Source organism: Elephantulus edwardii, unplaced genomic scaffold (assembly GCF_000299155.1).
Source record: "Elephantulus edwardii isolate Elephantulus edwardi_28Jun2011 unplaced genomic scaffold, EleEdw1.0 scaffold00230, whole genome shotgun sequence".
NCBI classification, from domain to species: Eukaryota; Metazoa; Chordata; class Mammalia; order Macroscelidea; family Macroscelididae; genus Elephantulus; species Elephantulus edwardii.
Window position 1 is genome coordinate 4445260 of NW_006399980.1, and position 12004 is coordinate 4457263.

General features: G+C 42.8%; 1 protein-coding gene across 1 annotated transcript in view; it reads right to left on the reverse strand.

The window, feature by feature from the left end:
• Positions 1-1232: 1232 nt before the first annotated feature.
• Positions 1233-12004, reverse strand: part of PPEF2 (protein phosphatase, EF-hand calcium binding domain 2) — an 85303-nt gene continuing 74531 nt past the window's right edge. The window contains exons 16-19 of the mRNA XM_006898478.1: positions 6218-6381; positions 5266-5353; positions 2904-3146; positions 1233-1345 (exon numbers count right to left, since the gene is read on the reverse strand). Of these exons, the coding sequence (XP_006898540.1) occupies positions 1233-1345; positions 2904-3146; positions 5266-5353; positions 6218-6381 (608 nt within the window). The remainder of the gene's footprint in view (positions 1346-2903; positions 3147-5265; positions 5354-6217; positions 6382-12004) is intronic.

Sequence of the window (12004 nt, forward strand, 5' to 3'; positions counted from 1 at the left end):
ATCATTCTTGCCTCCAAAAAGCACTCTGGCTGCACCCTCTGCAAGACATATCTGTTCATTCTCTTGGCCGTCCATGGGATATTCAGTACCCTTCTCCAACACCACAGCTCAAAGGCAGCAATTCTTCTTTTGTCATCCTTATTCTTTGTCCAGCTCTCAGATGCATAGCGAGTAATCAGAAAGACCATGGCCTGAATCAAACATACCTTAGGCCTCAAAATGACATCATTACTCTCCAATAATTTGGAAAGGTCCCTAACTCCAGATTTTCTCACTGCAATGCATCTCCTTATATCCTGACTGCTGGTACCAAGGTGCTGTTAATTGTAGATCCAAGCAAGGCCAAGCTATTGACAGTTTCAATCTCCCCTCCATCCATCATGACGCTGCCTATACACTACAACCACTTAAATCTGAACTGATAACCCAAGAGTCATATAAACCAGCGAATCACATTCCTTTTCGCAGCTTTGTGAATTTTGCCATTATAAGCCTCATTTGCCCTTGTTGGCCTTACATGAGAAGTTCCCTCTCTTTATTCCTTTACATGACTCAATCTCCAGGGCTTTAACCCAGCTGTCCCTGGGCTATTCTTTGTAATTAGCACTGATGAAGTCTTAGAATATTTGTTGACCTTTAATTATAATGAATGGGGAGGATGTTGAGAAAATAAGGAATTGATTTGTTGAATTGTAGCTGTTTGCAGAAGACAGATTAAACAGATATAAGCAATATACTCACTACCTTTATTTGGTCTCAGTTGCTAATAAATCCAAGGAACACGCAAAAACCTTACCCAAAATTATTTTGACGTTTTGCTTGATTATAACCACTGATGGAAGTTCAGACTTTTCTGAGTGGTGAATTAAAAAAAAAAATTAAAGCCTTGTCAAAGCACCATGTTGTAGCTAATTTCTGTGCTGTGTAACAAATTACCACAAACTTGTTGCTCGATGCTGCCAAAGTGATTCTGACTATAGCAACTCACAGGGTTTCCTAGGCTGGAATCATTATGGGAACACATCTTCAGGTCATTTCTCCCTTGCAGTCACTGGGTAGTTTCAAACTGTCAAGTTTCCGCTTCACAGCTGAGTGTAAACCCATCTCACTACAAGGCGTTCTTTCACCACAAACGGAGTGGCTGGAAATAATCCAATTTTTTTAAATTTCTTTTATTATTTTTTTTTTACCTCACAGCTTCCTTGATTCAGGAACCTGGTTTAGCTGAGTCCTCAGCTCCGAGTCTCACAGCCACAGTTTGAAGGTGAGTCTTCATTCTCATCTAGAGGTTCAACCAGGGAAGCATCATTCAGGCTGTTTGAAGAAATGTAGTATTTCCTTATGGCTGTGAGACAGAAAGCTCAGATTTTGCAGTCATGGTTAGGAAGCTGTCCACAGATCCCATACCTACTGCTATCCAGCCAATTTCAATTCATGGTGACACTCCAGCAGGTTTTTCATGCTAGAAATCATTACAGGAAGAGAGGGTCCCATTTTTCTCTCCCAAAGTGACTGGTGGATTCAAACCACTAACCTCTCAGTTAGCAGCCCAACATGTAACACCCTAAGCCACTAGGGGTCCCTGAAGAGCCTATAAGTCACCAATAAGCCCATATTGGTTTCCTCAGATTGGTTGCTTGCTTATCAAGCCAGCAAGGAGAACCTTTCACTTCAGTCTGCTGGCATTGAGTTTTATAAATGATGCAAGAGTGGCATTGGTTATCCTTGTCATTTAATGAAATCTAGTCACCCAAGTGACACCCATCATTTTTGCCATAATTGGCTAGAAGCACATCACAGATCCTACCTGCACTCATAGGGGATAGAATTACACAAAATCATAAAGCCCAGAGGCCAGTAACCCCAAGTTCCAGTCTAGACTCTGTTGCTAACTAGGGCACAGACACAGTTCTCTGGACCTCAGTGAGTTTACAAATAAAATGAGCTAAGAGAGACACTTAAATATTAACCAAAGGAATGCACATTAAAACACAATGAAACACCACTGTCCACCTCTTGTAAAAACTAGAAATAATCTCACTTAGCGCTGGTGAGTTTCCAGTAAAATGGATTAATTCAGTTCTGAAAAGCAATCTGGCAATAGGTGTCAAGTCATACAAACACATGCTTGGATAAAGGAGCTGATTCCTGAAGAGCATCCTATGGAAATAGATAACTGAAAAGCTTTGGGTTTTCTAAACACACCACCTGCATAAAGTTATAAATAGCATGTTATTTATGATAATGAAAAACTAAAAACATGCAATATTTCTCCAGTAAAAACTAGAGAATGGCTGAATACATTCTAGAAAGAAAAACATTGCAGGAAAAGTATGAAGCCATTATTAAACAGGTAATTATGAGTACTGTGCAACAGTATGGGGAAGTGGTTCCAATTCTATGGGAGTTTATAAAAATCAGAACATAAATTACATCAACCCTGTAGGAACAAGTAATAAAAAGGCAACAACAGGAACAATCCATATGTTTGGGTGATGGGATTATACAAATATTTTTTATAACTTTATTTTACCAATATCAAACATTTAAAACAATAAATAACACACAAAATGAAAACATGAGAGGGGTTTAATTATAGTAGTTGTTAACTGTGGTGGACTTCAGAATTTAAAAAACTACTTATACCTGGCTTCTACCCTGTGAAGATTCTCAGATGAGACTGGGACACACTCACAGCCCCCACCACCAAAAGAAGGGGGGGAAGTACACAGGAGATTCTGATACAAAAATCCTCAACATCAAGTTCTATAAATCAACAAGGATTAGGGGAAATATTCTAGCAGGAGGCTCAATATTGCACATGAGGCACCCTGGGCAATGAAGATCAGGCTGTTCTATTTTGTTTTGCTCTCCTCTAAAATCAGGCTCTTCTCAGTGTGTACCTGGCCTGCTGCAGCTACTGTCATCAGTGTCGGTGGCCTGTGGGCAATCCGAGGCACTTCCCTCCAAGCAGGACTGCTCCACTAGGCGGAAGGCCTCCAGGAACTCATTGATGTCAATGTGACCGTCCTTGTTGAAGTCAATGCTCCGGGCGAGGTCGCAGATGCAGTCATCCGTGATGTCAATGTTCATGTGAGAACTGAACAGCTTCCAGGTCTGCCTGAATTCATCCAGTGAGATGAACCCTTTCCACAGGGAGGAAGGCATATCAGTGAGTCAGACAAGTATTCAATGTTCATTTTCCCTGAGTCGGCCTGCTCAGGTAATCTGCTGTTACCTACTGTCTACCCGATGAAGATGCTCAAAGTCAACAGAAAGTTCCACAGATTTCCTACTGCTTCATTTAAACTTTCAAGGGGATGACCAAAAACTCACTGATCACCAGGGGTTCTCAACTGGGAGCAATTGTGCCCCACCCCAGAACACATTTGGTAATGTGTGGAGACTTTTCAAATTGTCATTACACTAACTGAAACATTACACTAAGTGAAATAAACCTGACACAAAAGGTCACAATGTGTGATTCTAGTTAATGTGAAACATCTGCAATAGGCAAATTAATAGGCAAAAAAGTGGCTGCGAGGGGTGGAGGATAGAAGCAAAGAGTTGAGTGACGCCCAGTGGGTATGAGGTTTCTTCTTGAGGATGATGAAAATGTCCCAAGATCAGATAGTGGTTCTAAGTTTCACAATTGTGTAAATATACTAAAAGCTACCAAACTATGTCTTTTAAATTGGTGAATGATAATGGCTTGTGGATTATACATTATTTAAGAAGAATAATAACAATAACAAAAATCCTCGGACCTTTGGGAAAAAACAAAATGAAGAGTACATAGGACTTCATTGCATGTTTGTGATTTCCTGTATAATTATTTCAAAATAAACTTTTAAAAATACATAGGTGTGAGATTGCAGAAGCCTTTGTGTTCTGGGTATTCTTTATTTGTCATTACTCTGATATGATCATATGTGATACAAGGTCTTCTAATAATTAATCTTTCTATAAGGGAGCCCATTGCTTTCATTCATTTTGTCTTCATTCCAGAAGAATGTCTTTCTGTGTTTCATTGATTATGCAAAGGCGTTTGACTGTGTGAATCATAACAAACTGTGGCTGACTCTGAGAAGAATGGGAATCCCAGAACACTTGATCATTCTAATGCGAAACTTATACTTGGACCAAGAGGCAGTAGTCAGAACAGAGCAAGGAAACACTGCATAGTTCAAAATTGGGAAAGGAGTACGCCTGGGATGTGTTCTATCTTCATACCTTTTCAACCTGTGTTCAGAACAGATTATCCGAGAGGCTGGGCTCTATGAGGAGAAGTGTGGTGTCAGGACTGGTGGAAGATCTACTAACAATCTGCGTTATGCAGATGACACAACCTTGCTTGATGAAGCTGAGGAGGACCTGATGCACCTGCTGCAGAGGGTCAAGGACTGCAGCTTCCAATATGGATTGAGGCTCAATGTCAAGAAGACAAAGATTCTCACCACTGGACCAATTGGCAGCATCAGGATTGATGGTGAAGAGATTGAGATTGTTAACAACTTTAGTCTGCTCAGCTCCATGGTCAACACTCTTGGCACCAGTAGGCAGGAAATTAAAAGACGTTTTGCCATGGGAAAGTCTGCTGTTAGGGACCTCTCCAAAGTACTGAAGAGCAATGGTGTCACTCTGGAGACTAAGGTGCATCTGATACAGGCTATGGTCTTTGCAATCACTTGTTATGCATTAAAGAGTTGGACAATGACTAGGGAGGATAGCAGGAGAATTGATGCCTTTGAGTTGTGGTTCTGGAGAAGAGTATTGAGAGTACCATGGACTGCAAGAAAAAAAAAACAGATTCATCCTGGAGAAGGTTAAACCAGGTTGCTCCTTGGAGGCAAGGATTCTGGGGCTTCATCTGACATACTTTGGACATGTTGTAAGGAGGGACAGGTCCTTGGAGAAGGACATCATGCTTGGGAGGGTGGAGGGACAGTGCAGGAGGGGAAGACCCCCGATGAGGTGGATTGATTCGATGACTGGGACAATGGGGATGGGTGTGTCAGAGGCGGTGCAATTGGCACAGGATAGAGCAGGGTTTAGGGCTATTGTACATAGGGTCGCTATGAGTCTCAAGTGACTCGACGGCACATAACAACAACAGGGGTTGCTTGTATAGTTCAAGTGCCTTTCTAAGTGATTCTATTTATAAACATGACAACAAGTGGAGAGTCAAAGCATCAGGAAGAATACTGAAGAAGGTAAAGTTAGCACATTAACTGTCAGAAAAGACAAGCTAATGAGTGTATTTACCTGAATGATCACTGTCTATGATCCTAAAAATGGTCTCTAAGTTGGATCTATTTCGATACAGGGTCTCCAGCAAACTTGACTGTATATTCTGCAAGCAAAACCAAACAAACAAACTTAATCTTCTTTTATATCATACGTGGGGTTTTATCTTAACCTCTTAATCAACACACAATCAACTCTGACAAAAAAACTCTTGAAATAAAGGAAGATATTCCAACCCTATAAAGGGTAATACCAGGCTGTTCCTTGGAGACAAGGATTCTGAGGCTTCATCTGACATACTTTGGACATGCTGCAATGAGTAACCAGTCCTCGGAGAGGGACATCATGCTTGGAAGGGTGGGGGGACAGCACAAGAGAGGAAGACCCTCAATGAGGGTAGTAGATGTGTCAGGGACAATAAGGTTGGCATAGGATAGAGCAGGTCTCAGAGCTATTGTACGCTATGAGTCACAAGAGACTCAATGTCACATAACAACAACATTCCACCCTTATTACCACATTCTTTTCAGTTTACCAAAGAAGCTAATGGTTTAAGAAGTGCTTAATCCAAGACCTTGCATACATAACACATTCAATATTTATTAAATAAGTACACTTTTTAATAAGAGAGGCAGCATTGGTGTCAAGAGGGGAAACGGGTCTCGAAGCTAGATAGATTTGTTCTGAGTTTCTATTCTACAACTAAAAAGCTGAATGGTCCCTGCCTTGTTACGTAACTTCTCTAAGCCCACCAGTTTGAGAAGATATTAAAGATTTTAAAACTAAGGCAACATAAGTTAATTGCTTAGTATGAAATCTGCCAAAAACAAAATCAATAAACATTTCTTTCCTTTTGGCACTCATTCTCCATCCAGAACGTTCAGTTAGTTGGTTGTTGTTTCTGATTCAAAGTTCATAGGGTCCTTCAGGGTCCTCAATACGTGCTCACACACTACAATCATCTCATTACCTCCCGGCTTAGCTGTTCTTTGGCCAAGTCCTTCAGCCAGGACTTGTACTCCAGCATGTTCTCTGTTAAGCTGCTCACCAGTTGAGGCCTCAGCATCCGCCATGGCAGTCCTAGATGCAACACAGACTCCACAGCTGTTGCCCAGTCACTCAGGGTGATTAAACCTAAAATAAATTTTAAAAAAGGTCATTCATTGTCCTGTCACCTATCAGTCTATTTTGATCCCCCCACTCCTTCTCATTATCTGTATGGAAAATAATGGGCACTATTATAATTTTCTTTTGAAAAAGAGAAAGAACCTCAACTAGAGATGACACAGTGACTGCAGCAATGGATTCAAGAGTGTCTGAAATTATAAGGATGGCACAGGATAGGACAGAGTTCAAGTCTGTTGTTTATGAAATCACTGCAAGTCGTACTTAACTTGATGGCACCTAACAATATCACTATTTTCAAGGAGTTCTGGTATGTTAGTATAAAAAAATCAGGCTGGCAGTGCAGCTTCTCACCACTAGGCCACCAGAGCTCCCTTTAAATCCTTCCTTTTTCGAGCCAGAGAGCTAGAATTTGAACCACACACAAGACAGCTGAGTCCCAGCCAAAAGACACCAGCCAAGCCACTGTGAAACCCACCCACCAGGAGCAAGTAGGGAGCAAGCAACTGCCTGCCACCCTGTGACTCCAGAGGAGCAACCGACCGCCCCCAGCTTCTAAGAGACCCTGGAGGAGCAACTGTCTGCCAGCCACCACAGAACCCCAGAGGAGCAACCACCTCTGATCCCAGAGGAGCCACGACTGTCTGCCACTGTGTGACTCCCCTGCAGCCGTGCCTGTGTGACCCCACCACACAGGGTGCCACTGTATACACCCCCAGCAGCAACCAAGCCCCACACTCTGCCTCCTGGTTGTAGTGTCCAAGCCCTGTGCTCTTGTACCCCCCACCCCAGCCTCATGCTTCCTCCTCCTTCCCCTGCCCCCTCTTGCAGCTCCACAACCATGCACCTCAGCCCCCACCAGAGCCCTGTGACCCCAGGGTACTGCCTTGGATCGAGCCATCACCTGGAGTCACTAGCTGAGCTGTTGTGGAACTAATCTGGCAGGAGAAAGGCTGGTAGGATCCTGACTGGGGTTTTGCGGCACTGCTGATTACCTGAGAGAGCACCCAAGGGCGTGCCCACTGGTGGGGAATTTGGCCAAGCTCTCTTGGGCCACACTGACTGCAGACCAGCCAGGGGCTAGTGGGTCAGTGGGAATTTGACCTTGACTTTTTAGGTCCTGTTGGATCCAGAACCCTACTGGAGCAGGGGTTATTGTGTGAGGGCACCTGCATAAGTGCCACTGGACAGGGAACACTGAGAAAATAACTGGGTGAGAAATGGACAGTGGGAATTTGAGTAAGGACCCCAACTGTGAGCACACTTAGACAGCAGAGGTTTGAACAAGGGCCCCCAAGTGTTTGACCTGCCGTTGTGATCACCCCAACCCTGTGGTTGCCTCACTCCATTTGGCTCCACACTGGTGTCTACAAGTCCAGGCAATCAACTTGCCTTTAATCAGGAGCACCTTGACCTGTCTTACCAACAAGAAATTGCCCTCACAGGCTCTGAACTGACATTTCTCTGAAGTCAGACGTTCAGAGAAACACACAAGTGGGGTAGCTGCCCAACTGATCTCTAGAGCATTGTCCAGAGAGACACTGTTGCTCCTGAGTACTTTAGAGAGGTCCCTAACAGCAGACTTTCCCATCGTGATACGCTTTTTGATTTCCTGACTGCTGGTGCCAAGAGTGTTGACTGTGGAGCCGAGCAAACTGAAGCTGTGAATAATCTCAATCTCTTCGCCATCCATCCTGACGCTGCCAATTGGTCCAGTGGTGAGAATCTTTGTCTTCTTGACATTGAGCCTCAGTCCATACTGAAGGCTGCAGTCCTTGACCCTCCGCAGCAAGTGCATGAGGTCCTCCTCAGTTTCAGCAAGCAGGGTTGTGTCATCTGCATAACACAGATTGTTAATAGATCTTCCACCAATCCTGATGCCACAATTCTCCTCATAGAACCCAGCCTCTCGGATAATCTGCTCTGCATACTTGTTGAAAAGGTATGGAGACAGGATGCATCCCTGGCGTACACCCTTCCCAATTTTGAACCATGCAGTGTTACCCTGCTCTGTTCTGACTACTGCCTCTTGGTCGAAGTATAGGTTTCGCATTAGCACAATTAAATGTTCTGGGATTCCCATTCTTCTCAGAGTCAGCCACAGTTTTTTATGATCTACACAGTCAAATGCCTTTGCATAATCAATGAAACACAGATAGACATTCTTCTGGTATTCTCTGCTTTCAGCCAAGATCCATCTAACATCAGCAACAATATCCTTAGTATCACGACCCCTTCTAAATCCAGCCTGGACTTCCGGCAATTCTCTGCTGCTGTGCTGTTCTAATCGTTTTTGGATAATCTTCAGTAGAATCTTGCTTGCATGTGAAATCAATGACACTGTTCTGTAGTTTCCACACTGTAGTTGGGTCACCCTTCTTTGGAATGGGAACAAATATAGATCTCTTCCAGTCAGTTGGCCAAGTGGTTGTTCTCCAGATTTCTTGGCACAACTTGGTGAGCACATCCAGGGCAGCATCTGTTAGCTGAAATATGTCAATTGGTATACCATCTATTCCTGGGGCCTTGTTTTTTGCTATTTCCTTCAAAGCAGCTTGAACTTCTTCCTTCATCACCATAGGCTCTTGCTCATATGTTATTTCATTAAATTCTTCTGTATCTGCCAATTCCTTTCTATACAATGACTCAGTATATTCCTTCCATCTTCTTTTAATACTTCCTGGATCATTTAATATTCTGCCCAAAGCATCCTTGATTATAGCAACTCTAGGTTTGAATTTGTTCTTCAGTTTCTTGAACTAGTCCATGATATATTCAACACTCTTCTCCAGCACCACAGCTCAAAGGCATCAATTCTCTTCCTATCATCTCTAGTCATTGTTCAGCTTTCTGATGCATAGCAAGTAATTGCAAAGACTATGGCCTGGATACATAGGGTTTTCATGGGAAAGTCTGCTGTTAGGGACCTCTCTAAAGTACTGAAGAGCAATAGCATCTCTCTGGAGACTAAGGTGCATCTGATAGAGGCCATGGTCTTCGCAATCACTTGTTATGCATCAGAGAGTTGGACAATGACCAAGAAGGATAGAAGGAGAATTGATGCCTTTGAGCCGTGGTGATGGAAAAGAGTATTGAGAGTACCATGGACTGCTAGGAAAACAAACAGATTCATCTTGGAAAGGGTTATACCGGGAGGCTCCTTGGAGGCAAGGATTCTGAGGCTTTGTCTAACATACTTTGGACATATTGTGAGGAGAGACCAGTCCTTGGAGAAGGACATCATGCTTGGGAGGGTGGAGGGACAGCACAGAAGGGGAAGGCCCTCTATGAGGTGGATTGATTCAGTGACTGGGATAATCAGGATGGGAGTGTCAGAGACAGTGCGATTGTCACAGGGCAGAGCAGAGTTTAGGGCTGTTGTACATAGGGTCGCTATGAGTCGCAAGTGATTCGACGCCACATAACAACAACAACATGGCCTGGGTCAGTCACACCACCTTAGTCTCCAGACTGATGTCATTGCACTTCGGTATTCTGGAGAGGTCTCTGACAGCAGACTTTGCCAGTGCAATTTGTCTTTTGATTTCCTGGCTGCTGGTAATAAGAGTGTTTATTGTGGAGCCATGCAAACTAAAGCTGTTAATAATCTCAATCACTTCACCATCTATCATGATGCTGCTAGTTGGCTCAATGGTGAGAATCTTTGTTTTCTTGTTGTTGAGTTTTAATCCATATTGAAGGCTGCAGTCCTTGACCTTCTGCAGCAAGTGCTTCAGGTCCACCTCAGTTTCAGCAAGCAGGGTTATGTCATCTGCATAACTTAGATTACTGATGGATCTTCCTCCAATCCTGATGCCACACTCCTACTTACAGAGCCCAGACTCCTGGATGATCTGTTCTGCATATAGATTGAAAACATATGGATATAGAACACATCCCTGGCATACACCCTTCCCAATTTTGAACTGTGCAGTGTGTCCTTGCTCTGTTCTGACCACTGCCTCCTGATCCAAGTATAGGCTTCACATAAACACAATCAAATGATCTTGGATTCTTATTACCCTCAGAGTTAGCCACAGTGGTTATCACACTGTCAAGTGTGTGGTAGCCACACAGTCAAATGCCTTTGCATAGTCAATGACACACAGACAGACATTTCTCTGGTACTCTCTGCTTTCAGCCAAGATCCATCTAACATTAACTATAATATCTCTAGTACAACAGGCTCTTCTAAACCCAGCCTGCACTTCTGGCAGTTCTCTGTTGATGTGCTGCTCTTGTCATTTTTGAATCATTTTCAGCAGAATCTTGCTTGCATGTGATGATCTTGTTCGAGAATTTCCACACTCTGTCAGGTGACCTTTCTTTAGAATGGTAACAAATACAGATCTCTTCCAATCAGTAGGCCAGGTGGTCGTCCCCCAGATTTCTTGACACAACTTGGTGAGCACATCCAGGGCAGTGTCTGTCTGTTGAAATATGTCAATTGGTATGTCACCAATTCCTGGAGCCTTGTTTTTTGCAAGTTCTTTCAGAACATCTTAAACTTCTTCCTTCATTACCACAGGCTCTTGCTCATACATTGTTTCATTAAATTCTTCTGTGTCTGCCAATTCCTTTCGGTACTTTGACTCTTTATACTCTTTCCATCTTCTTTTAATGTTTCCTGGATCATTTAATATTCTGCCCAAAGCATCCTTAAGTATTGCAACTCCAAGTTTGAATTTGTTCTTCAGTTCCTTCACCTAAAGAAATGCTGAGTGAGTTCAGCCCTTTTGATTTTCTGACTCCAGCTCTTTACACATTTCATTATAATACCTTTTATTATAATCAAATAGAATTCATAACTGGTATGAAAGTTTAGTTAAACAGAAGAAAAACAACAAAAGTAATTCATCATATTAACAAAGCAAAGAATAAGAACCACATGATCCTATAAATTGATGCAAAAAGGCCTTTGACAAAATCCAACACCTATTTCTAATTTAAACATTTTAAAAAAAGAATAGAAGGGGATTTCCTCTAGAACAATATCATTGATTTCACATGCAAGCAAGATTCTACTGAAAATTATCCAAAAACGACTGGAACAGCACATCAGCAGAGAACTGCCCAAAGTCCAGGCTAGGTTTAGAAGGGGTCATGGTACTAGGGATATTGTAGCTAATGTTAGATAGATTTTAGCTGAAAGCAGGGAATACCAGAGGAATGTATATCTGTGTTTCATTGATTATGCAAAGGTTTTTGACTGTGTGGATCATAACAAACTGCGGCTGACTCTGAGAAGAATGGGAATCCCAGAACACTTGATCATGCTAATGTGAAACCTATACTTGGACCAAGGGACAGTTGTCAGAACAGAGCAAGGAAACACTGCATGGTTCAAAATTGGGAAGGGCATACTCCAGGGCTGTGTCCTGTCTCCATACCTTTTCAACCTGTATGCAGAACAGATTATCAGAGAGGCTGGGTTCTATGAGAAGTGTGGTGTCAGGATTGGTTGAAGATCTACTAATAATCTGCGTTATGCAGATGACACAACCCTGCTTGCTGAAACTGAGGAGGACCTGAAGCACTTGTTGCAGAGAGTTAAGGACTGCAGCCTTCAGTATGGATTGAGGCTCAATGCCAAGAAGACAAACATTCTCACCACTGGACCAATTGGCAGCAT